The sequence below is a fragment of the Erinaceus europaeus genome, chromosome 6 (assembly GCF_950295315.1).
Source record: "Erinaceus europaeus chromosome 6, mEriEur2.1, whole genome shotgun sequence".
Taxonomy (NCBI): Eukaryota; Metazoa; Chordata; class Mammalia; order Eulipotyphla; family Erinaceidae; genus Erinaceus; species Erinaceus europaeus.
This window is the reverse complement of record NC_080167.1, coordinates 12,151,313-12,177,079: the sequence shown is the minus strand read 5'-3', so window position 1 is coordinate 12,177,079 and position 25,767 is coordinate 12,151,313. Positions and strand designations below refer to the sequence as shown.

At 52.2% G+C, this 25,767-nt stretch overlaps 1 protein-coding gene across 5 annotated transcripts; it reads left to right on the top strand.

Moving 5' to 3' along the window:
• OAS3 (2'-5'-oligoadenylate synthetase 3) lies at nucleotides 1–23,595 on the top strand. 5 transcript variants are annotated; one of them, XM_060193052.1, is made up of 16 exons: nucleotides 1–331; nucleotides 3,711–3,993; nucleotides 5,473–5,675; nucleotides 6,987–7,225; nucleotides 8,671–8,824; nucleotides 9,189–9,701; nucleotides 11,121–11,403; nucleotides 13,275–13,450; nucleotides 14,955–15,202; nucleotides 15,640–15,784; nucleotides 16,454–16,627; nucleotides 17,924–18,209; nucleotides 19,719–19,894; nucleotides 20,031–20,269; nucleotides 21,082–21,229; nucleotides 21,396–23,595. In XM_060193052.1, the coding sequence occupies exons 1-16, from the start codon at nucleotides 59–61 to the stop codon at nucleotides 21,405–21,407; spliced, it is 3,552 nt and encodes a 1,183-aa protein (XP_060049035.1). In that variant the 5' UTR covers nucleotides 1–58; the 3' UTR covers nucleotides 21,408–23,595. The 5 variants fall into 5 exon arrangements, with proteins under 5 accessions (XP_060049035.1, XP_060049034.1, XP_060049033.1 ...); XM_060193051.1 differs by having other exon boundaries at nucleotides 21,336–23,595; XM_060193050.1 differs by lacking the exon at nucleotides 21,396–23,595 and having other exon boundaries at nucleotides 21,082–21,382.
• The last annotated feature ends 2,172 nt before the right edge of the window (nucleotides 23,596–25,767 follow it).

Here is a 25,767-nt window from a genome sequence, read left to right as displayed (position 1 = left end):
GAGGCGGGGCAACAGGGAGGTGGGACTGGAGTTGAGGGGAAGCTGCTTGGATGGCTGGATGACACCCTCAGGCGGTGGAGACTGGGGACCAGGCTCTGCTGGCACCTTGGGGCGCTCAGACTGGGGCCGGAAACCCTCCTGCGGGGCCATGGACGTGTACCGCACCCCCGCCGCTGCGCTGGACAGCCTGGTGACCGGCCGCCTGCAGCCGCCCGCGGGCTTCGTGGAGGCCACCCGGCGCGCCCTGGGCGACCTGGGCGCTGCGCTGAGGAAGCGCGGGGGCCACCCGGGCGCGGGGACCCCGACCTGGAGGGTGCTGAAGACAGTCAAGGTGGGCGCCAGGCCGGAATTCTGGGGCTCGTCTATGTGCGGGAGTAGCTTCCCCACTGCCCAGGTGGCTGGGAGCCCGAAGTGGCACTGTGGGCGGGCAGACAGCTTAGTGGTCATGCAAAGGACTCCGCCATGCCTGGGCTGTGCTCTGGTGGGGGGAGGAGGGCGGGCCGAGGGGGAGGATGGGGGTTGCGGTTCATTCCCTTCACACTTGCAGAGCACACCTGCTGTATCTGGACTAACGGGTGCCCTGAAAATACCCTGCACCAGCCCTGTAGAGTAGCGCTGCTAACCCCGTGGTGAAAGACGGATAAACTGAGGCACAGAGTGATCTAGGCATTTGTCCAGGCCTGTGAGAGACCCGTCCAGTATCCTGATAGTCCTCAGGGCTGTCTCCTGTGCCCGTGAGTGAGTGAGTGAGTGAGTGAGTGAGTGAGTGAGTGAGTGAGTGTGTGTGTGTGTGTGTGTTTTACCAATTTTTTTTATATAAGGATCCCGGTTCGAGCCCCCGGCTCCCCACCTGCAGGGGACGACTTCACAAGCGGTGAAGCAGGTCTGCAGGTGTCTCTCTCTCCCCCTGTCTGTCTTCCCCTTCTCTCTCTCCATTTCTCTCTGTCCTATCCAACAACAACGGCATCAATCATAACTACAACAATAAAACAACAAGGGCAACAAAAGGGAATAAATAAATATTTTTTAAAAGTGATACAGAAGATAATAATGGTATAGTTCTTTTTTACTTTTTTAATATTTATTTATTCCCTTTTGTTGCCCTTGTTGTTTTTTACTGTTGTAGTTATTATTGATATCATTGTTGTTGGATAAGACAGAGAAATGGAGAGAAGAGGGGAAGACAGAGGGGAAAAGAAAGATAGACACCTGCAGACCTGCTTCACCACTTGTGAAGCCACTCCCCTGCAGGTGGGGAGCCAGGGACTCGAACTGGGATCCTTGGGCTGGTCCTTGCTTTGTGCCACGTGCACTAAACCCGCTTCGCTACTGCCTGATCCCTAACTGTATAGTTCTATACTTAAGTTCTCACCACCAAAGTTCTGTGCCCCCCACCACCACCCAAGACAACCACCATAGTCTCCCAAGATCTTAGATATAGGTTGACTATATATTTTTTTCAAGTTCGTATGCTTCAGTCTCTATATTTCATATGAGTAAAATCATCGAGTAGCTGTCTTTTACTTCCTTCCTTACTTCACTAAGCATAATCACCTCCAGTTCCATGAGGTGTTTTTTTTTCCCTTAAAAGAAGAGTGAATATGCAAAAAAAAAAAAAAAGATTTTGGACTCACACCCCACCCCTGTTCCTGCTGGCCTAGCCCACTTGAAATATAAAGACTACTTAAGACCAGTTAGCAACAGGCTCTGGTCTAGAATAAAGTTTGAGGGTTGGGGAAGCAGCATGATGGTTATGCAAAAAGACTTTCATGCTTGTGGCTCTGAGGTCAAAGGTTTCATCCCCAGCACGGAGCTGAACCCCCTGCTGTGGTCTCTCTCTCTCTCTCTCTCTCTCTCATTAAAATAAATAAAACAGAAAGGAAAGAAAATAGAGTATAAGAAGTCTCAGCCCAGGAAGATGTGAGGGCTCTGGACCCTCCTTGCTGGTCCTCATCCCCTACCCCCACCCCCAGTCTGCCTCTGCGGTTTCCAGTCCATCCACCTGGATAAAAGGCTGAACTCTGGGGGGCGAGGAAGTTGATTGGAAGGAGAGGACTGTAAGCCAAATGCCAGCTCAAGGGGCAATAAGGCTTTTCCCTCCTTCAGAAGCAGGGGGTGACAGGGTCTCGACTTCCTGTTCCCCCTTGGTCGGCAGGCCCTGACGGGAGGGGTTGGGGTACAAGGACTGGCATGCCCCTGACTTAGCACCTCCAGTTTGATGATGGGTGGGTCACCTCTGGAGGGGTAACCCTGTTTTTCCTCCCTCACCTGCCGCACTGCTCCTTCCTGCTGTGGGCCTTTCACAGCCCAAGCAAGTGGGTTCCCACTAGCAGGGAGATTGTGGACATGTGGCCTTCAACAGTGCCAGGCCCAGGCAATACTCTGAGATTCCTTCCCAAGTCCTTGGACTGGTGACTTTGCAGGAAGAAGCCCAGGAAGTTTCATAAAAAGGTCTCTGATGGGAGTTGGGCGGTAGTGCAGCGGGTTAAGCACACGTGGCACAAAGCGCAAGGACCAGCATAAGGATCCCGGTTGGTGTCCCAGGCTCCCCACCTGCAGGGGAGTCGCTTCACAGGCGGTGAAGCAGGTCTGCAGGTGTCTATCTTTCTCTCCCCCTCTCTGCCTTCCCCTCCTCTCTCCATTTCTCTCTGTCCTATCTAACAACGACAACATCAGTAACAACATTAATAACTACAACAATAAAACAACAAGGACAACAAAGGGGAATAAATAGATTTTTAAAAAGTCTCTGATGAAGAGTCAGGCAGTAGTGCAGCAGGTCAAGCACAGGTGGCACAAAGTACAAGAACCAGTGTAAGATTCCCTGTTCGAGCCCCTGGCTCCCCGACCTGCAGGAGTCACTTCACAAGTGGTGAAGCAGGTCTGCAGGTGTCTGTCTTTCTCTCCCCCTCTGTCTTCCCCTCCTCTCTCCACTTCTCTCTGTCCTATCCAGCAACGACTACACCACTAAAGACAATAAAAACAACAAAAGAGAATAAAAAAAAAAAGGTCTCTGATATGCAGTGAGTTCTGTCACCGTTCTGGATGAGCCTTGGCTAAGGGTACTGATGTGGGTTGTGCAAACCAGAATCTGTTTCACCTACTACTGTTGATGGCTTTTATTATTATTATTATTAAAGTATTTTATTTATTTTATTTTTGAGAGAGATGCAGAGAGAAAGACACAGAGAGAAACAGCAGAGCACTGCTCAGCTCTGGCTTATGGTGGTGCAGGGGATTGAACCTGGGACTTCAGAGCCTCAGGCATGAGAGTCTCTTTGTATAACCGTTATGCTATCTACTCCCGCCCCTGTTGATGGCTTTTATTTATTTATTAATTTTTTTTTTAGTTTTTTAGAGAGAAGCACAAAGAAAGACCAGAGTGATGCTCAGCTCTTGCTGATGGTGGTGTTGGGGATTGAATCTGGGGCCTCGGAGCCCCACGTAGGAAAGTCTTTTGCAGACCATGATGCTGTCTCTCTAGCCCCCTTTTATTTATTTATTTATTTAAGTTTATCACTTAAAAATAAGTCATACATTTGAAAGTTGTGTCTCTGAAAAGCTCAGGTCCCTATTCCCTCACGCCCCCATACTGGCAGCCACTGCCCCCCACAACCTCTTCCCCCTGTTTAGGCTGCTGCCAGCCGGCGTGGGCCCTGGCATTGGGATGTACACTGTTCTCAGGACGCTGTGTTTCCTTGGCTTCTCAGGGAGGCTCCTCTGGTCGGGGCACCGCCCTGCGGGGTGGCTGTGACTCTGAGCTTGTCATCTTCCTCAACTGCTTCAAGCGCTATGAGGACCAAGGGGCTTCCCGAGCTGAGATCCTCAGCAAGATGCGGGCTCTCCTGGAATCATGGTGGCAGCAGCCTGTCTCTGGTCTAAACCTGGAGTTTGTGGAACAGGACACGCCCCAGGCCCTCCGCTTCCGCCTCACAGCCACAGACCAAGAAAATTGGATGGATGTCAGCCTGGTGCCCGCCTTTGATGCTCTGGGTGAGAACACAGCACTGGGGCCATGACAGGGCTTCCCCACACCAGCATGCTGGGTACTGGGCAGCCCTCTCTGGGCTCCTGTTTCTTCTCTAAACATTTCAGGTTTGAGCAGTACAAGAGCCCAAAACACCTAGTTGTTCCTGGGTCTGTGTCCTGAGGCAAGATGCTGTCTGTTCATGGCTGTTCAGCCCACCAGGAACACCAAAGGCCAAAGCAAACAACACACATCCCAGGCCGCAGGCGCAGAGCACAAGCCCCAGAGTACTCTGCAAAGCCCTCTCTCGTAACTTACCGGCTGCCTGTGATTTGGGCCTAGTGTACCTGTCATAGAACAGGCCTCTGCTTGACTGAGACATGCTGCTGTGACCAACAGCAATGTGACAAGAGAACGTGTCTGTAGAGCTAGAGACAACAGGGGCACGCAACTGACTTAGAGCAGAGCCTGGCATGTGACCGGACGAGATGAGTTCTTGCTCTGCCGCCCTTCTTTTAATTTCATGACAGAGAGAGAGGGAGACACCAAAGCATTTCTCCATCACACTCAGGACCAGGGGTTGACATACGAAACACCCATTCTCACATAGAACCACCTCCAGGCCGCCCCATGCACTAATTTTACTGCTGTTCTCACTTTTCATGTGTTTCTAGTTGGTGTTATTTTTAAAATTTATTTTATTTATTTTTCGATAGAGACAGAAATCAAGAGGGAAGGGGAGAGAGAGAGAGGGAGAGAAAGAGAGACATCTGCAGACCTGCTTCACCACTTGTGAAGCTTCCCCGCCTGCAGGTGAAGAACGGGGGCTTGTACCCTGGTCCTTGTGCGCTCAACCAGGATGAGTGTGCCACCACCCAACCCTCTGTGACTATTTACAGCTGTCTTCTGGGGCCAGCTTTCTCGGGTTTGGCCAGGCTTACAAAGTCCCAGCAGACAGCCATTAGTGCCCCATGGTGAGGACACCCGCCTCCAACAGATAGTTGTCATAACTGCTCTTGCTCTTAAATAGCCGACTTCTCAAAACACTTGGCATGTTTCTTCTCAACTCCTAAGCACAAATCTGTGAAGTCAGTGCTTGGGCGTACCACTGAGTTTCTCTGTGCCTCAGTTTCCTCCACTGTAAAGCGGGGTGAGGAGGTGGGCTTGCCTTAGAAGGCTGGGCAGGGAGATCACGGTGGTGGGGGTTGGCATGAAACTTTGAGCCTGCTGCCCGGCGTGCGGGGAGCTGAGCCACCACAACCAAGGAGTCAGAACTACCAGCCTTGGACAACTGATAGAGCTGTGTCCTTCTGGCAGGGACCCTGGGGACCACCTGGCCATTCAGGAGAAAAGGCTTCCTCCCTGCCCCCCACTCCAGGCGTCTTAACCCCTGTCCCCGGCCCCCAGCCTCTGTGCAGTTCTCTCTACCCCCCAGTTCTCTGTCATACTCTCATAGCACCCCCACCAACACCGCCCCACCATTCTTCGCTCCTCCTGACTCACAGGCCTGCCCCACCCCCCTACACACACAGGGCAGCACCACTCTGGCACCAAGCCCGAACCCCACGTCTACTCTGCCCTCCTGCATAGTGGCTTCCAGGGGGGCGAGCACGCCGCCTGCTTCTCGGAGCTACGGAGGAACTTTGTGAACACGCGGCCTGCCAAGCTGAAGAGCCTGATCCTGCTCGTGAAGCACTGGTACCGCCAGGTGAGGCCACCAGGGCGTGTCCCTGCTCCAGTTGTACTGTTTGAACTTGTGCCTGTGAGTGGTCTGGGGCTGCAAACCAGCCTGCTGGTACCATGTGCTCATCACTTTCCACTGGGTGAGCTGTCTTCTTGTTGATTTGCTGGAGTTCTTTACATATTATGGCTACTGGTTCTTATTGATTAGGTATAATGCTGTTCTGTTCTCTCCTGGTCCAGGCTTTGTCCTTTCACTTTGCAGATAGATTTTTTTTTCCCAGGAAATCCTCAAATTCTAGTGTTACTGGATGCGATTTTCTTTTTCTTTCATGTTTTATGTCTGATGTGTCTTTGTTTAAGAAATGTTTGCCTGTTCTGGTTTTCTAGGATTATGGCACCAAGTGCTCTTCCCAAAAAGTTTTAAGATTTGCTTTTCATGTTTAGAGTTTTTGGAACTGTCTGGAATGCTTTATGTCTTTGTGAAGTGATGTGGAGTTTATTTGCCTCCTGGAATGCCTCCTTCTGTGTATAGAGGAAGGGGTGCTCAGCCCGTGCCTGATGAAGGAATAACTCCCCCACCTAAGAGAAACCCTGAGGCTCACAGCTTGGTCTGCCTTTTGGACTCTTACCATAAGCGGGTACCCAGTTTCTGCTGTGCGACCCTGGGCAAGTTCCTAGCTTTCTCTGGGCCTGTGTCTTTCACAGAAAGCAGTGTGTGAGGCTCTGAGTCTCAGGTTCTTCCCATGCAAACAGGGCTTCCCAGCTTGATAGTTATTGAGAGACTGGGGTCACCTGTAGCCAGGTGAGTCACCCCTTGGCAAGCTGATGTGTTGCCTCCCAGCAGCACCATGCCATAGTGTGGAGGGAGTGAGGTGCATGGTACAGAGATCATGTTGTCAGAATGGGTGGACAAGGGGCAGAAGTGGCTGCCAGAGCCCTGGTCTTCTGCCCTGTTCCCACTCAGAGGGACACCTGATGCCCTGTCCTTAGGAACCAGGATGCCCCCTTCTCCAATCAGCCATCCACCTGGGCCTCAGATCTGCCCTGTTTCACTTGGGGGAGAGTTACCATCTCAGAACAACCCCTGCCTTCCGTCTGACTGCTCCCCATTCCTGGGAGCTGGAATCTCATACACACACCCTGCCCCGAATATAAGTCAATCACTCTGCTGGAGCCCCAGCAGTGGGGACCCCAGAGAAGAAACCCCAGGTGGCTCTAGGATAGGATGGGAGTCCCAGACTCAGCCTGTAGGAGACCAAGAGGTCCCCCCACACCCCCTCCCACGTTCTGCAGAGTGAGCTCCATTCCCACTGACAGACAGCCCCTCCTCTCACAGGTGCTGCCACAGGAGGCCACGGGGGACAGGCTGCCTCCCGCCTATGCACTGGAACTGCTCACCATCTTCTCCTGGGAGCAGGGCTGTGGGGAGAGTGCCTTCAGCCTGGCGCGGGGCCTCCGGACCGTGCTGGGCCTGATTGAGCAGTACCAGCACCTGTGCATTTACTGGACCCTCAACTATGACTCCAAGGACCCTACTATCGGAGAGTTCTTGGAGCACCAGCTTAGGAAACCGAGGTACCTCTGAACAGCCCCCCTGTTGTCCTCATCTAGGCCTGGGGCTGACAGTTCACAAGGACACATCAAGGGAGGGCTAAAGCAGCTGCTGCCCCTGCAGTCTTTAAGTCCATGGGTGCAGCTGCAGAAGCACAGCAGAGCCCATGTGTGGGCGGGAGAGACCGCACACAGGTTCTGCAAAAGACTGTCAGGACTGAGGCTCAGAGGTCTCAGGTTCAAACCCCAGCACCACCAGAAGCCAGAATTGAACAGGACATGGTAAAAATAAGTAAATAAATTATTATTATTTGGTGAAGTTATGGGAAATACAGCACTGTAGAGCCAGGGGTATAGGTCAGTGCTAGAGCACACACCTCAGATGAGGGAGGCCCTGGGTTCGAGGCCTGGCACCACATTCTGTGTGTCAGCAGTGGGTTTTAACATGCACTTCCCAAGTGCACAGTGGATGGCTCTCTACAAAGTGAGCAGAGCTCTAAGACACCCCCAGATTAAGGGAAGGTGTCTCTAGTGCCCCCAGGAGCCTCTCTTTCCCTCCTCCAATGAGAGACGAACTCAAGACCATCCATTCCATTCCTACTGCAGTTCTGAGTGTCTTAAAAACCTATCTCAAGGGAGTCGGGCGGTAGCACAGTGGGTTAAGCACATGTGGCACAAAGCATAAGGATCCCGGTTCGAGCCCCCAGCTCCCCACCTGCAGGGGAGTTGCTTCACAGATGGTGAAGCCGGTCTGCAGGTGTCTGTCTTTCTTTCCCCCTCTCTGTCTTCCCCTCCTCTCTCCATTTCTCCCTGTCCTAACAATGACGATATCAATAACAACAACAATAATAACTACAACAATAAAAAACAAGGGCAACAAAAGGGAAAATAAATAAATATAAAAAAATTTTTAAAAAAACCTATCTCAGTGGAATCTGACTTCACTCACTTTCCTGCCTGACTTCTCGTTCCCAGCATGAAGCCTCTGAAGTCCTTCCACAGGACTGTGTGCACTTGGCATTCCCTCTTTTTCAGTACTGAATAGTATTCCTTTATGTGAATGTATCCCAGTGTTTTCCATTCTGAGGCTAAGGAACAGTTGGGTTGTTTGCTATTGCAAACTGGCTGTGGGCCAAGTTCGCCGGTGCATGTGCAGAGGTGTGTCTGGGAATGGAATCCTGGTACCAGGGGGCATGAGTCAGCATGGGGGATGACTTGGCATGGGGAGGGCAGAGCCAGGTGTCATGCAATTCTAGCGCCCTAGTCCTGGTTTCATCTCCACCTTCAAGACAAACACTGTCATCACCTGCTTTTTGAAAGTGACAAAACTGAGCCTCAGAGAAGGCAGTTCACCAGCTCTAGGTCCCACAGCTGGAAAGCCGCAGGGTTAGCACAGGAACAAGCTTGGCTTGACCCCTGATCCTAACCTGCTTGCTGACCAGAACCTTCTTGGTCATCTGCCTTTGCAGGCCTGTGATCCTGGACCCAGCTGACCCCACGTGGGACCTGGGCAACGGGTCGGCCTGGCGCTGGGACCTGCTGGCCCGAGAGGCAGAGTCATGTGCCGAGCAGCCATGCTTCCAGCAGTCGTCAGGGGGCGCTGTGCAGCCCTGGCAGGGGCCTGTGAGTCAGGGGCTCCTGGGGTGGTCCCCTGAGCATCGCCGTGGGCTGTGGGCAGGAGGAGTGGGACAGGTGGTACAGTGGGGACAGCAGGTGTGTGGCATTCAATCACCACCGTCAGACCCCAGCCCCTGAGGAGGAAGCACAGGGACAGTCTGCCCACTGGGCACCCTCTGATCATGTAGCCCCTCCTCCGTAGGGCTCTAACCTGCACAAAGGCACAGTGACAGGGGTGGGAGGGGAAGTCCACACCTCCTGGATGAACCCCAGTTGCCCTGACTGTGCAGTGGAGGGGAAGGGGAGGCTGCTGCAAGAAGACAGAGAAACCTCTGCACATGGGGGACACAACTCCCTAACAAACTTCCAGGGCCTTCCACGAACTGGCTGCCGAGGCCTGGACCACCCTGTCCAGCGAGACCCCACCCAGAGGACTTCTGAGCACAGCGGGAGGCAGGATGCTGTAACCCCAAAGGCTGTGGCTGGGCAGTCCCCATGTCCAGACCCTGCCCCTGGGGGCCCCCAAGACAGCAGAAAACAGGAGACTGCACCCCCAAAGACTGTGATTGGGCAGCCCCCACATCCAGACCCCACCCAGAGGGCCCCCCAGGGCAGCAGAAACCAGGAGGCTGTACCCCCAAAGGGAGCAAGCAGACAGCCCTCATACCCACCTCCCCAGAATGCAGGGGCGGCCAGCATGACCACCCCTGCACTGGGAAAGGTGTGGGATCTGTCGCAGACCCCTGCCAAGGAGCTGGACCGCTTCATCCTGGAGTGCCTGAAGCCCAGCCCGGGCTTCCAGAGGCAGGTGAGCCAGGCCCTGGACAAGCTGATGCGCTGCCTCCGTGAGAAGTGTTTGCACAAGCCCTCGAGGGTCAGCAAGGTGAGCGGGGAGGCCTGAGGGATGGGGGACAAGTGCCCATGGTGGGCGGTCAGCAGGTCAGAGGTGGTTACGTGTCAACTTTTAATTTATTTATTCAATTTAATTTTTCTTATTGCTATCAGAGTTATCGTTGGGGCTGAGTGCCTGCATGATTCCACTACTCCTGGTGGCCATTTCTTCCCCTATTCCTTCCTTCCTTGATTGCTTTCTCCCCCCTGCCCTTTTTTTAATAAAGACAGAGAAATTGAAGGAGGGTGAGAGAGAGAGAGAGAGAGACAGGGAAACACCTGCAGCACTGCTTTGCCACTCATGAAGCTTCCTTCCTGCAGATGGAAAGTGGGGGCTTGAATCCAGGTCCCTGTGCACTGTAATGTGTACATGCAACAAGACATACCACTGCCCACCCTCTGTGCCAACATTTGTAAGGGAAGTTTTGGGGGATTTTTTAAGCCCCTGTGACTATGATCAGACCACTGCCTTCCTGGGTCTCAGAACCTTCATGGCATTGCCAGATGATGGGTGGCTTCCCTGGTAGAGCACATTCAAGTCCCCATCTGCAGGGGGGAAATTTCACAAGAGGAGGAGAAGTGCTACACATCTCTCTCTCTGTGTTTCTGTCTTCTGTATTTTAAAAAGGGGGTTAAGGCAGTAGCGTAGCGGGTTAAGCGCATATAGTGGGAAGCGCACAAGGACTTGTGCAAGCATCCTGGTTCAAGCCCCCGGCTCCCCACCTGCAGGGGGATCACTTCACAAGCAGTGAAGCAGGTCTGCAGGTATTTATCTTTCTCCCCCCCTCTAAGTCTTCTCCTTCTCTATCGATTTCTCTCTGTCCTATGCAACAACAACAGCAGCAATAATAACAATATCAACAAGGGCAAGAAAATGGGAAAGAAATGGCCTCCAGGATCAGTGGATTTGTAGTGCAGGCACCGAGCCCCAGCGATAACCCTGGAGGAAATAAAAAATAAAGGCCACTAAGCTTGGTGGAGGCACACAGACACTAAGCCCCACCAATAACCCTAATGGCCAATTAATTAAGTTAAAAAAATGCAAGCTCTATTTCCTTCACTGTCCTGTTGGCCTCCACACAGCACTTAATCCTTTCTGGGGACTATTGTTTGCTGACTGCACCCACACCCCCCATAATAGAATTCCCAGAAGCCCACATTACTTGTATCCATTTGTATATTCCAGTGCATTTAAGAGCTTGATGAACAGTGGATAGATGGATGGATGGATGGATGGATGGATGGATGGATGGATGGATGGATAGATGGACATCTAGGTCAGAGGTCACCTTCCTGCTGGACTTCTAAGAAGTCAGAGGTCACAGACCTGACATCAGTGGCAGAGCAGCTTCAGAGGTGCACTCATGGTCTCAGAGTGAGTTGCTGATCTGAGGTGTCCTTCCCTCTGCAGGGGGGCTCATTTGGCCGGGGCACCAACCTCAGGGGTCACAGTGATGCAGAATTCGTCATCTTCCTCAACTGCTTCAAGGACCACCAGGACCAGGTGTCCCGCTGTGCAGAGATCCTCCCGGAGATGCAGGCGCAGGTGGATTCCTGGTGGCGGGACCCGGTACCTGGCCTGAGCCTCCAGTTTCCTGAGCACAGCCTGCCCCGGACTCTGCAGTTCCAGCTCCAATCTATGGACACCGAAAACTACATGGACGTGACCTTGCTGCCAGCCTTTGATGCCGTGGGTGAGGGGTGCCTGACCTGTGCTTGGGAACTGGAGATCAGGGACATGTAATGGGGTGCTGCCACCTTCACTGTCATCCTGTTTCCCCACTGCCCCAAACATTCTTTGCCATGCCTAAGTCTTCCTCTTCATCAAATCTTACAAGCCCTGGGGGCCCTGATCCTTACAAAAGTTTCCACTGTGAAGTGTTTCAAGCATACAGAAAGTGAAGTGTTTCAAGCATGCAGCCTAACACCCAACTATAATTTTTTTAAATATTTATTTTATTTATTTATTCCCTTTTGTTGCCCTTGTTGTTTTTTTATTGTTGTAGTTATTATTGTTGTTGTCGTTGTTGGATAGGACAGAGAGAAATGGAGAGAGGAGGGGAAGACAGAGAGGAGGAGAGAAAGATAGACACCTGCAGACCTGCTTCACCGCCTGTGAAGCGACTCCCCTGCGGGTGGGGAGCCGGGGTTCGAACCGGGATCCTTATGCCGGTCCTTGTGCTTTGCGCCACCTGCGCTTAACCCGCTGCGCTACAGCCCGACTCCCCACCCAACTATAATTTAACAAACATTAACAGTTTTCCAGTTCTTCTTGGGCCTTTTTTCTTTTAAAGAAATCACATTGTCATGGTCTTGAAGAGTTTATTTTATAGTGAATTTTCTAACTCTTTGAGCTAAATCTTTTTTTTTTCTAATTTATTTCTTAATTTTTATTTATAAAAAGGAAACACTGACAAAAACCATAGGATAAGAAGAGTACACCTCCACACAATTCCCACCACCAGAACTCCGTATCCCATCCCCTCCCCTGATAGCTATTTCCTATTCTTTATCCCTCTGGGAGCATGGATCCAAGGTCAGTATGGGGTACAGAAGGTGGAAGGTCTGGCTTCTGTAATTGCTTCCCCACTGAACATGGGCATTGGCAGGTCAATCCATATTCCCAGCCTGTCTCTCTCTTTCCCTAGTGGGGTGAGGTTCTGGGGAAGCAGGGCTCTAGGACACATTGGTGAGGTCATCTGCCCAGGGAAGTCTGGTTGGCATCATGTTAGCATCTGGAACCTGGTGTCTGAAAAAAGACTTAACATATACACCCAAACAAATTGTTGGCTAATCATGAGCCTAAAGGCTGGAATAGTGCAGATGAAGAGTTGGGGGGGGGGGGGTCTTCATTTTGTAGACAGTTAGTAGGCCTATTTTAGTTATATTCCAAAGAGCCCATAGCTATACTAGTTTTGTTTTGTTTTTCTTTCCCTGAGCCTGACATCTGATATGCAGGTGGATCCAGGTTATTATCTAGGGAGATGAGGCATCTAGTCAAAAGATCCAACCTTTATTCAGAAGAAGTGTGAGACTCTACACCAGCTAGCTCCCTTGAATGTTTTTCTCTTGGGAAATAATAGCATTAACAATAGCAACAGTTTGCATTTAGTGCATATGTGGCATGTTCTAAGCGTGCTCTAATTTATGAGTAAATTCCATTTGATTCTTACGATAGACTCATGTGGTATTACCTTCCAACTACGGATGAGAAAACTGAGGCCCAAAGAGGCAAAGTCACACAGCTGAGATTTGAACTCAGGCCTCTCTGGCTCCAGATCCCATTCCCTTAGCCACCAGGCTTTACCACTTGTCTGGGGCCAAGACTTTCCACCAAGCAGAGCTCATTCTTGGGTAGACTCATTAAAAAATCATCATCATCATCATCATCATCATCATCACTGTAAAGCACCCAGCACTACTATCCTGCTACAGATTGTGTATGGTCAATTTCTCTGCTATATAACTAATGTGAAATTGTTGATAAAGGCCAGGGAGTTGCTGGGTTGTGAAATGCTGTCTCCACTTAGAACTGTGCACTCAGTCTTGCTCCAAATGTCCACAGGGCAGCTCAGCTCTGGTGCCAAGCCCGAACCCCACGTCTACTCTGCCCTCCTGCACAGAGGCTACAAGGGGGGCGAGCACGCCGCCTGCTTCTCCGAGCTTCGGAGGAACTTTGTGAACATGCGGCCTACCAAGCTGAAGAACCTCATCCTGCTGGTGAAACACTGGTACCACCAGGTGAGGCCATGACACCTCTATGCTTCTCCCAGGAAACGGCTGCTGTTATGGCCACTGCCTGAGCCAGTCAACTCCCTCTTTGTGCCGGCTGTTTCCCACCTTGACTTCTTATTGGCCATCTCAAGCTGAAGGCCCACCTCCTCTAGCCCCACTTCCTATTCAGACACGAAAGTCCCTGAGAATCAATCCTCCATTAAAGTCCTCATTCTTTATGGCTGGTGTTCACATCCCTGTGTATCTCCCATGTTTCTCCTCACATGGCACATGCTCCTCCTGTTTTGTTTCCTACATTCAAGTTATTCCTTTTGCTGTTTCCTCAGACACTATATTCTCAATCATGAGCACCCCTAAGCCTTCAGCATCAAGCATTCCTCCCAAAGCCAACCCACATTTGTGCTGTCATCTATTCAGTGAGCTTGCTAACCCTTGCAGTGGATATCAGGCTACCACAGTAAATATTTTGTGCCTGCCTTTGATGCCATGGGTGAAGGGTGATTGGGAACTGAGGACCAGGGACGTCTGGCAGGGTGCTGCCAGCTTCACCATCACCCTACTTCCATGCTGCCCCAAGCATCTTTTGCCATGCCAAAGTCTTCCTCTTCATCAATCCTTACAACCCCTCGGGGCCTTGAACTTTGCATCATTTTATGTGAGTTCTTATGTCTGACCTTTTTTCTCTCACTGTGTGGGCTTAGACCAGTTGCTCCCTACCCTCTGGACCTGTTATTTAATTAATTAATTAATTTTTTTACTGTTGTTATTGTTGTTTTGCCTCCAGGGTTATCAGTGTGACTCAGTGCCTGAACTACTAATCCACTGCTCCTGGAGGCAATTTTTTTAAAAATTTTTTATTTAAGAAAGGATTAATGAACAAAAACATAAGGTAGGAGGGGTACAACTCCACACAATTCCCACCACCCAATCTCCATATCCCACCCCCTCCCCAGTAGCTTTCCCATTCTCTGTCCCTCTGGGAGCATGGACCCAGGGTCGTTGAGGGTTGCAGAAGGTGGAAGGTCTGGCTTCTGTAATTGCTTCCCCGCTGAACATGGGCGTTGACTGGTCGGTCCATACTCCCAGTCTGTGGAGGCAATTTTTTTCCCCTGTTGTTGCCCTTGTCGTTTATCACTGTTGTTGTTGTTAGTGCTGTTGTTATTGTTGTTGGATAGGACAGAGAGAAATGGAGAGAGGAGTAAAAGACAGAGAGGGGGAGAGAAAGAGAGACACCTGCAGACCTGCTTCACCGCTTATGAAGCGACCCCTCTGCAGGTGGGGATCCTTGGGTTGGTCTTTGTGCTTTGCGCCATGTGCGCTTAACCCACTGTGCTACCTCCCAGCCCCCTGAACTTCAGTTTATCTACCTGTAAAGAGAGACTTGTGAGCCAGGCCTTCGTAAGGTTCCAAATATTTTTACTCTCCTTCTGCTCCCAGTGCTCAGAGCCTTGTGTAGCACACAGTAGGTGTTCGCCTCCACTGATTCGCTGCTTGCACTTGATTGGTGTAGGTTGCAGCTCAAGACAGAGAACAACCAGCTGGGGCCTCTTTGCCCCCGGCCTATGCCCTGGAGCTCCTGACCATCTTTGCCTGGGAGCAGGGCTGTGGGGAGGAGCGTTTCCACATGGCCCAAGGCCTGAGGACGGTCCTGGGCCTAGTGAAACAGCACCAGCAGCTCTGTGTCTACTGGACAGTCTACTACAACCTGGAGGACCCAGCTCTGAGGACACACCTTCTCCGCCTGCTTCGCCATCCCAGGTGCCCACCTCCATGGGGACATCATGTGCCTGCATGGTCCTCCCCCCAGTGCCTCCCTGGAGTCACTGTATGCTGGTGGGGTGCAGGGCGGGGTCTGGCTCCTTCCACTTGTCCTTACATGCTTCCTTGGGGGATCTTTGCTGAGTAAGTATAGACACAGGGGCCCCCAAGAGAGCCTGGGCCAATTTATTAGCACCCTAAAAGACCCTTACTCAAACCAAGGGGCCGCCCACTGCTCCCTGACCAGGTTGGCTGGGCTGGGGCCCTGCTGAGTTGTTTTCATCTGCCTTTGGGTGAAGCTGGGGTAGCCCTAAGATTCTGATCATCTTCTTTCTCTCCCCAGTCCCTACACCCTTCCCCAATGGGGCCTCCCAGACCCCCTTTCCATCACTGAGTCCCACCTTCCCTGCCCACCTGCCCACCAACTCTGTCCCCAGACCCCTGATCCTGGACCCGGCCGACCCCACCTGGAACGTAGGCCAGGGCAACTGGGAGGTACTGGCCCAGGAGGCGGCAGTCCTGGAGACACAGGCCTGTTTTGTGAATGGAGACGGGACACATGTGCAACCTTGGGATGTGATGGTAAGAGGCAGATCCTCCGACTGGTGCCCCATACTCCCTCTCCCAGCAGGCGCAAGCATATCCAGCTGTATGTCCAGGGCTTACATCTGTGTAAGTGGAACCTTGCTTCCTCTACTCCCCTTCTCCTGTGGCCTCTGTCCCAGTCAGTCAGGTGCACAAGAGTCCCCAGCATGTCTGAGAGCCCCTTGTGGTGCCAGCCATTTGCACCTCCCACAGGGTTGTGACTTCACCCCATTTACTTTATTGCTGCAGGATCCTTTTTGCTCCCAACGCAACAGCACTGCTCCACCATTTGTGGAGAGTCCCCAGACCTGGTGCAGTGGATGGGGCTCGAACCCAAGGCTTCAAGCTTAGTAAAGCGCACTAGCAAGGGAACTGTCTTCTGGTTCCATACTGCATGGTCTCCTCACCAGTTTCTAAGGCTCAAGATTATCCAGCGATTCCCCGACTAGAGAGGGGGAAACTGAGTCTCTGCATTGGTGGGGGGGACCAGACTTGAACTCAGGTCCCTCTGAGGCTACCTTGAGCACCTGCCAGACAGCCAGGAAGGAAAGGAGGTGGCGGTATGTGTAGGCCTGTCCTTGTCAGCCATCATGTGGCAGGGCCTGGGCCTCCACGGGGATCTTCCCTCCTGAGCCCCACTCCCCACCTCCCCCCACTTCCCCGCAGCCCGCTCTGCTCTATCAAACCCCAGCCACCGACCTAGACAAGTTTATCAAGGACTTTCTGCAGCCCAGCCGTCAGTTCCTGATGCAGGTGAACAGGGCTGTGGAAACCATCTGCTCGTTCCTGAGGGAGAACTGCTTCCGGAACTCTTCCATCAAAGTGCTCAAGGTGGTCAAGGTGAGAGCCCAGGGTGATGAGGGCCAGCAGGGCAGCTGGCCTGTGTCAGAGGCCCCATGGCAGCCAGCCTGCCCCGAGCAGTGAACTGGGCTTGTGCCAGGCCCACCTTTGCAAACAAAATCATGGAATGGGGTCTCTCTGGCCCACTTTGGACCGCATGTCCACCCCAAACTATCACTAGTTGGTTCTTATTTTGCTGTTTGCCACCAGGGTGGTTCCTGCACCACGATGACCCCACCACTCCTGGTAGACATTTCTTTTTATTATTTCTTTGTCTTATAGAGACAGAAAAAATAGGGAGATAGAGGGAGAGAGTGGGAGAGACAGAGAGACACCTGCAGTCCTGCTTCACTGCTCCTGAAGTCACCCCCCCCACACACACACACACAGTCAAGGACTGGGGCGTTGAACTCGGGCCCTTGCTCATGGTAATGTGTGTACTCAATCGTAAATAAGTAAATTTAAAAGAAAGAAAGAAAGAAAGAAAGAAAGAAAGAAAGAAAGAAAGAAAGAAAGAAAGCGGGGGCTGGGTGGTAGCACAATGGGTTAAGTGCACATGGCGCAAAGCACAGAGACCAACATAAGGATCCCAGTTCGAGTCCCCAGCTCCCCGCCTGCAAGGGGGTCACTTCACAGGCAGTGAAACAGGTCTGCAGGTGTCTGTCTTTCTCTCCTTCTCTCTGTCTTTCCCTCCTCTCTTGATTTTTCTCTGTCCTATCCAAGAAAGAAAGAAAGAAAGAAAGAAAGAAAGAAAGAAAGAAGCCTCTTAGATCCCTCCCAACCCCAAATATAATGGGATCAGAAATGCCACACTTATTGGGAGTTTAAGCCTACCTCTTGCACATTCTTTTCCTCACAGCCATGCTATGTGCTTATTAAATATAACACACTAGCAGTCCAGAAGGTGGCAGGGTGGATAAATGTTTGGACTCTCCAGCATGAGGTCCTGAGTTCAATCTCTGGCATCGCATGTGCCAGAGTAATACACTGGTTCTCTCTTTCCTATTGAAATATATATAATGAAGTACATATTAAAGAACTGAGGGCTGGGAGACAGCATCATGGTTCTGCAAAAGACTTTCATCCCTGAGGCTATAAGGTTCCAGGTTCAATTCCCAGTACCACTATAAGCCAGAGCTGAGCAGAGCTCTGGTCTCTCTCTCTGTATCTTGCTCACAAATAAATTTTTTTTCAAAATAATAATAATAATAACATAAAGAGCTAAGACAGAACAGGTGGGTGAGCTGGCCAAAGTCCGGAGCTGTAAGCCACCTGTCATGCCCCCTCTCCCCACAGGGCGGCTCCTCGGCCAAAGGCACAGCTCTCCGCGGCCGCTCAGATGCCGACCTGGTGGTGTTCCTCAGCTGCTTCCACCACTTCACCGAGCAGGGCAGCCAGCGCGCCGAGGTCATCTCTGAGATCCGGGCGCAGCTGGAGGCGTGCCAGCAGGGGCAGCCCTTCGAGGTGAAGTTCGAGATCCCCAAGCGGGAGAACCCCCGCGTGCTGAGCTTCTCCCTGACGTCCCTGACCATGCAGGGCCAGAGTGTGGACTTCGACGTGCTGCCTGCTTTCGATGCCCTGGGTGAGAGGGGCAGGGCTGCCATGAACAGTGGTTGGGCTCGTGCACCGCACAGCTGACCTCCCGGTTGCCCTCTCAGGTTCTGTGGCTATGGGTGTCCGCGGAGTCTTTCCTGCAGAGAGTCTGGAGAAGGGGCCCCTTTGGCTCTAGTCCCGGCAATCACCTTTAACAAGGGGCCTGCCTTCCTTGAGCCCCAGCACCTTCATCACAGAAACGGGGACATTGTTGTGTCTTGGCAACACCCAGCTCCAGTGTGTGTGTGTGTGTGTGTGTGTGTCTGCACACCCAGACTCCTCCACCTCCCCAGTCCCCACCAACAAGCTCACACAGTAACTCCTCCTCTGACATGACCCTTACTCATCCAAGCCTCTTCACACCTACTAAGTCCTGGCTTCAGGTAGGGGAGTTCAAGATATGCAGAAATCTCTCCCCTTTTTATTCCCACATTCTGAGAAGACAAAAGGCCAGGGAGAGAGGTATCTGGAAATTTCTTTATCTTTTTTTTTTCTTTTTGCTTTCCAGGGTCATTGCTGGGGCTTGGTGCCACTGCTATGAACCACTGCTCCCAGAATACATCTTTCCTTTTCCTTTTTCCTACTTTTTTTTTTCCATTTTATTCAGTAGGACAGAGAGAAATTAAGAGGGGTGGGGAAGAAAAAGAGGGAGAGAGCAAGAGATACATACAGACTGCTTCACTGCTTGTGAAGTGTCCCCACTGCAGGTGCGGAGTAGGGGCTCAAACCCAGGTTTGTGTGGGGGTCCTTTTGCATAGGATTATGTTGTGTCTAGCTGGGCATATCAATGCCCTGCCTCCTTTTTTTTATTATTCTCACCAGGGTTATCACTGGGGCTCAGTGTCTACACTATGAATCTGCCACTGCTGGTGGCCATTTTTTTCCTTTTTTTAAATTTTATTTTAATGAATAGGACAGAGAGAAATAGAGGCAGAGGAGGGGGAGATAGAGGGAAAAGAAAGAGAGATACTTTCAGACCTGCTTCACTGCTCATGAAGCTACTCCTCTGCAGGTGGAGAGTGGGAGTCAGAACCTGGGTCCTTGCACACAGTAATATGTGCTTAGCCAGATGTGTCACTGCCCAGCCCCTTGTGTCTAGAAATTTCTACATGTCTCTTTAGTTCATCTGTTTGGAAAGTGAAAAACTTGGCAGAGGACCCCTTTAGACATAAGGAAAACAGAATGGTGTCAGTTGTGTAGCCTGCAAGGGACCCTAAGGCTTAGGATGTCCCCGCGCTGGGCGCTGGGGATAAACACAGGAGCAGGTGTCCCAGGTGGTAAGGACAGGCCAGCTCACTGCTGGCACTTGCTCCATGATGGCAGGCAAGCGGTTTGCAGGGGTGAGGGGACAACACGGGGAATAACCTCCCCTCCCCAGGGAGTTGGTGCTGGGCCCCCTCCAAGCAGCATGACCCCCAGCGGCCCCCACAGCTCTAGGGAGTCCTCTCCGGGGCGCTGCACTGTGGGAAGTGACTAACAGTGGCCTACCCCCTTGAAGGCCAGCTGGTTCCCGGCTCCAGGCCCAGCTCTGATGTCTACATGGACCTAATCCACAGCTACAACAAGGCGGGTGAGTTCTCCCCTTGCTTCACGGAGCTGCAGCGAGACTTTGTGGCCTCCCGCCCCACCAAGCTCAAGAGCCTGATCCGCCTGGTGAAGCACTGGTACCGGCAGGTCCGCAGCCACCATCTGTCCCTGGGGCCAGGAGCTCAGTGAGGGCTGGGGATGTGGGCTTGCGGGCTCTAAGAGGGCCCCCTCTACCTCTTCCTTGAAAATATGTACTCAACATATCCTCCTCCTCCTTCTCCAGTGCTGCAAGGTTCCCAAGGGGAAGGGCACCCTGCCCCCCCAGCACGGGCTGGAGCTGCTGACAGTGTACGCCTGGGAGCAGGGCGCCCAGAACCCCCAGTTCAGCATGGCTGAGGGCTTCCGCACGGTGCTGGAGCTGGTCTGCCAGTACCACCAGCTCTGCGTCTACTGGACCCTCAACTATGGCAGTGAAGACGGGATGGTGGCAGACTTCCTGCAGAGGCAGCTTCAGAAGCCTAGGTCCAGCCCCCCACGCTCCCACCCCATCCCCCTAGACCAGGGCCACTCCTTCTCCTTACTCCCCACCCCCTCCCCTGCACAGAGCAGAGAAGGAAGCCTCCTCCCAGAATGAGCTCCACCTGGTCCCTGAGCTCTTTTCTACAAATGGCATCTGCAGCACTGGAGGGACAGGGGCAGGCAGTTCCCTGATTGCGTCTGGTAGTCACCAGATAAAACTCGAGACTCCAAGTGAGAATGGCATTTCAGATAGACAGTGGAGACCATGCTAGCATCCGCATGGCCACACAGCACTGGGGCATGCTGAAGCTGAAAGACAAGCTCCCTCTTGTTATCCACAGATCTCCAGTTTCACTGGGCACCTCTGAAGTAGCACCGAAAAATGCTTTCACAAATTCCTGACGTACCTCCAGTCAGCAGGCTGTTGCCCTTTAGAGGGGCGTGTGGAGTGGAAAAGGGTTCTGAGTGTGTGTCTTGGCTCAGCCACAGAGCACAGCAGCCTAATCAATTAGAAAAGAAAGAAAGAAAGAAAGAAAGAAAGAAAGAAAGAAAGAAAGAAAGAAAGAAAGAAAGATGGAGCCAGTGTTGTAATTGATTACCCATGCCTACTTCTCATGGGGAAGGGGTTAGCACGTCCCTGCTCAGTAATTGCTTAGCAATGTCTGCCCTGGATGCAGAAGGGAGAAATGGTCTGCACATTGCTGCTACCCCCTGTAAAGTGCTGGCTGGTCAAGGGAGGAAAATGGTCTGTTTATCCCTTAGGAAGATGCCCACAAGTTGTCAGGCATGAGACTAACCAGGGCCTGGAACTGCAGGCCCATCATCTTGGACCCAGCTGACCCCACAGGCAACCTGGCCCACAGTGCCCGCTGGGACCTGCTGGCCAAGGAGGCTGCAGCCTGCACGTCTGCTCTGTGCTGTCTGGGCAGGGACGGAACCCCCATCCAGCCCTGGCCCGTGAAGGTGAGAGCTTCCTGGTGGCACCTTTTGTTGGGAGGTGAGTGTGGGCAGGGGAGGGGCCCCTCCCATGGCCCAGGTGTACCCTCAGCCTTGCTCACCCTGCCTGAAGCCTCAGCTGATGCAAGAAGGTGGTGACCAGCATCTTCTCTGCTTCCCCCCACCACACCAGCCTGCGGTGTGAAGCCCAGAAAGCCTAGTGGTCAGGCCAGATGGACACCAGCTCTCAGCACAGGGACACTCAGGGTCACCTGCCTGGTGTGTGGGAGAGACAGAGGAACCAGAGAACCTCTCTGCCGTTGGTGATGTTCAGCTCACCTAGAATGTCCTCCTGCCTGGCCCATCTGCCCGTCCATGCCCACCTCTGCTTTTTCTCCTGCCGGAGCCCATCCCACAACCAGAAAAGGGGCTCAGTGGCAGTGCACTTGCTGAGGTCCTGGGTGTGGACCCCGACCCCGCACAAAAAGACAAGACACCAAATCAAACAAAAAGAACAATGTGAAACAATAAAGGAAACCCATTATAACAAAAGACCAAGCAAGCAGCCCAGGAGATGGCGCAGTGGCTAGAGCACTGAACTTAAAAATATGAGATCGGGGGGGGGGGGGGGGGGGCTAGGCAATAGCACACTGGGTTGAGCGCACATGGTGCAAAGTGCAAGGACCCATGCAAGGATCTGGGTTCGAGCCCCTGGCTCCCCACATGCTGGGCGGGGGGTCACTTCACAAGCAAAGAAGCAGGTCCGTGGGTGTCTGTCTTTCTCACCCCCTCTCTATCTTCCCTCCTCTTTCCATTTCTCTCTTTCCTATCCAACAACAAAACTAGAACGAGATGGCCACCAGAAGCATTGAGTTTGTGGTGCGGGCACCAAGCCCCAGCATTAACCCTGGAGGCAATTGTATATATATATGATTCTGAGTTTGATTCCCAGCATCTCGTGTGCTGAAGTGAGTCCTGGCATGCTTGCTCTCTTCCACACTTCATGCCACCAGTGGGGGACAGTCCCAACCTCACCCAGCCCCAGGAGGAAGAACCCTGTCCCCAGAGCCACAGGACCCTGCCAGTGTCATCCAGCAAAGGTGGGGTGAGGATGTGAATCATGTCTTCGGTAGTACGTGGTAGACCCCACAAGGAAGCATTCACTGCCCCTCAACCCTCTCCTGGAATCCAGGTATCGCACCTGGCAGGGGCCCAGGGAGAAAGCACCCGGCTGGAGCCAGCAAGACCCTTAAAGGAATTGGGGTGGGAGGGGCACTGGCCAAGCTGAGGGCCCTCAGAGTAGTGGCACAGCCATGGGGGCAGGGGGGGCACGGGGTGGACATGCCACCTGCAAGTCTCTTTCAGGGAGGAACCAGGAACATCCCTTGGCAGGAGTCACAGGGAGAGAGCCAGCCTCATGGAGCTCAGGGGGGTGGTGGGGAGCCCTTGGCAGGAGACATTAGCAAGAGGTCCCTAGTGTTGCAGGCAGGGCGGGCCTGGGAATAATGGAGGCCAGGAGACAGCATTCCCCCTCCAGGTGGACACAGCTTTCCAGGGGGGGCAGCAAGTCTGTCAGGAGTCTTGACCACAGAGAGCTCCAGAGCCAGCCACCCCCAGGTGCAGTCTAGGGGAGCACCCAACTGCACCACTGAAGTCTCCCCAAACACAAAAGGACAAGTGACGAGGCCTACATGGAGTGACCTCTGGCGGAGAGCACCTCACCATGCACAAAGCCCTGGGTTCAAGCCCTGGCACCACAAGGAAACACTACAGCACCAGTAGAAGCCCCACAAATGGTGGAGCAGTGCTGTGATGTCTCTCCTCCGTGTCTCTCTGTCTCTCACTCTCCATCTCTCTCGATCTGAAATTGAAGAATGGCATAATCACCCCTGGAGTGGTGAAATGGAATATATGCAAGATGTCAATGGAAAAAGAAAGAAGAAGGAAGGAAGAGAAAGAAAGGAGGGGGGGGAGAAGAGGTTAGGCACTGACATGCCTGGCTGAGTGCGTACATTATAGTGCGCAATGACCCGTGTTCAAGCCCCTCAACCCACCTGCTTCATGAGGAGGAAAAGCTTCATGAGCTGCAGGTGTCTCTGTCCCTATCTCTCCTCCCCTCTCAGCTTCTCTCAATGTCTATCGAAAATAAACAGTGTTTTTTAAAATAATCTAAAAAAATGAAAAAGAGGGCCCAGGTGGTGGTACACCAGGTTGAGCGCACATGTTACAGTGCACAAGGACCCAGGCTCGAGCCCCCGGTCCCCACCTGCAGGGGGAAAGCTTTGCGAGCGGTGAAGCAGGGCTGCAGGCATTTCTCTGTCTCTCTCTGTCACTCCCTCCCCTTTCAATTTCTGGCAATCTCTGTCCAATAAATAAATAAAGCTTTAAAAAAATGTTCTACTCCCTTCTGGGGGCAAAAGATGCTTGCTTTAAAAAAAATAGAAAGAGGGGGTCAGGCGGTGTCGCAGTGGGTTAAGCGCATGTGGCGCAAAGCACAAGGACCGGCGTAAGGATCCCGGTTCGAGCCCCCGGCTCCCCACCTGCAGGGGAGTCGCTTCACAGGCGGTGAAGCAGGTCTGCAGGTGTCTGTCTTTCTCTCCCCCTCTCTGTCTTCCCCTCCTCTCTCCATTTCTCTCTGTCCTATCCAACAATGAATAGCGTCAATAATAATAACCACAACGAGGCTACAACAACAAGGGCAACAAAAGGGGAAAAAATGGCCTCCAGGAGCAGTGGATTCATGGTGCAGGCACCGAGCCCAGCTATAACCCTGGAGGGAAAATAAAATAAAATAAAAAATAAAAAGAAAGAAGGAAGAGAGAAAGAAAGGAGACAGATAACGCACATACTGAGGAAATATCTCCCATACAGTCACCGCGTGGCTTCTGGGACGCCCGGTCTGTGGTGCATACTCACACAATGTAGCCTGTGACCCCAGAATTCAGAGGAGAAAGTCAATGATAGAGGGGAGTCCTGGACCCCAGCCCCAGCTTGGGTGTCTCTGAGCAAGTCAGTACCTTCTCTGTGTCCAGGTCCCCAGCCCTTTCAGCACACAGAGAAAGGTACAGCACCTGGGGGCAGGTGGGGTGCACTTGGCTAAGCACACTCGTTACCATGACATACCCTGGTGCAAACCCCCACCCCCCACATGCAGGAGGGTTACTTCATGAGTGGTGAAATAGGGCTGCGAGTGTCTGTCTGTCTCCCTATCTCCCCTTCCCCTTTTGGTTCCTCTCTGTCTCTGTTCAATATGTGAATAAACAAAGAAAATGTTAAAAATAAATAAATATGGAGGAGTGGGTGGTAATGCAGCAGGTTAAGTGTACATGGCACAAAGCACAAGGACCGGCATAAGGATCCCAGTTCAAGCCCCTGGCTCCCCACCTGCAGGGGGGTCGCTTCACAAGCAGTGAAGCAGGTCTGCAGGTGTCTATCTTTCTCTCCCCCTCTGTCTTCTGCTCCTCTCTCAATTTCTCTCTGACCTATCCAACAACAACATCAGTGGCAACAATAATAACAACAACAACAACGATAAACAAGGGCAACAAAAGGGAAAGAATAGCCTCCAGGAGCAGGGGGTTTGGAGCCCCAGTGATAACCCTGGAGGTAAAACAAACAAAATAAATGCAACCTTAAAAGAAAATGTGTCAGGGCCTCAAATGACCTTGGGGCCAGGCAGAAAGCACCCCCTTAGAGTGTGAGATTTGCATACCTGAGGCCTGAGAGGTCATAGGTTCAACCCCCAGCACCACCAGAACCAGAGCTGCACAGGGCTTGGTCTCTGTTTGTTTGCTTTGTTTGGGGAGGGGTTGTTTGATTGTTGCCTCCTGGATTATCATTGGACATTATGAATCCACTGCTCCTGGCCAATATTTTCCCATTTTATTGGGTAGGACAGAGAGAAATTGAGAGGGGTGGGGAAGATAGAGAGGAAGAGAGAAAGACAGACACCTGCAGACCTGCTTCACCGCTGGTGAAGTGTCCCCATACAGGTGGGAAGCAGGGGCTCAAACTCAGATCCTTGCATGGGTCCTTGAGTTTAGTACTATGTGTGCTTAACCAGGTGTGCCACCACCTAGCCTCTGGGGGTTTGGTCTCTGTGCCTCTCTAAATAATAATAATAAATGCATTTAAAAAAAATAATTAAAAAAGAAAGGGCAGTACTGGAGAAATATCTCATTTCATGCTGTGTTGCCTTGTCATGTGTGCGACCCAGGTTCAAGCCTGGCCCCACCCATTGAAGGAAACTTCAGTGCTGTGGAAAGAGAGATCTTTCTTTGTCTCTCTCTCAATCTACCTGCTGTCTCACTCTTTAAAAAAAAAGGGGGGGGGAGTCAGGCGGTAGTGCAGCATGTTAAGTGCAGGTGGCACAAAGTGCAAGGACCGGAGTAAGGCCCTGGTTCAAGCCCCAAGTTCCCCTGCAGGGGAGTCGCTTCACAGGTGGTGAAGCAGGTCTGCAGGTGTCTTTCTCTCCCTCTCTGTCTTCCCCTCCTCTCTCCATTTCTCTCTGTTCTAACAAAGACATCAATAACAACAACAATAACTACAACAACAATAAAAAGGGC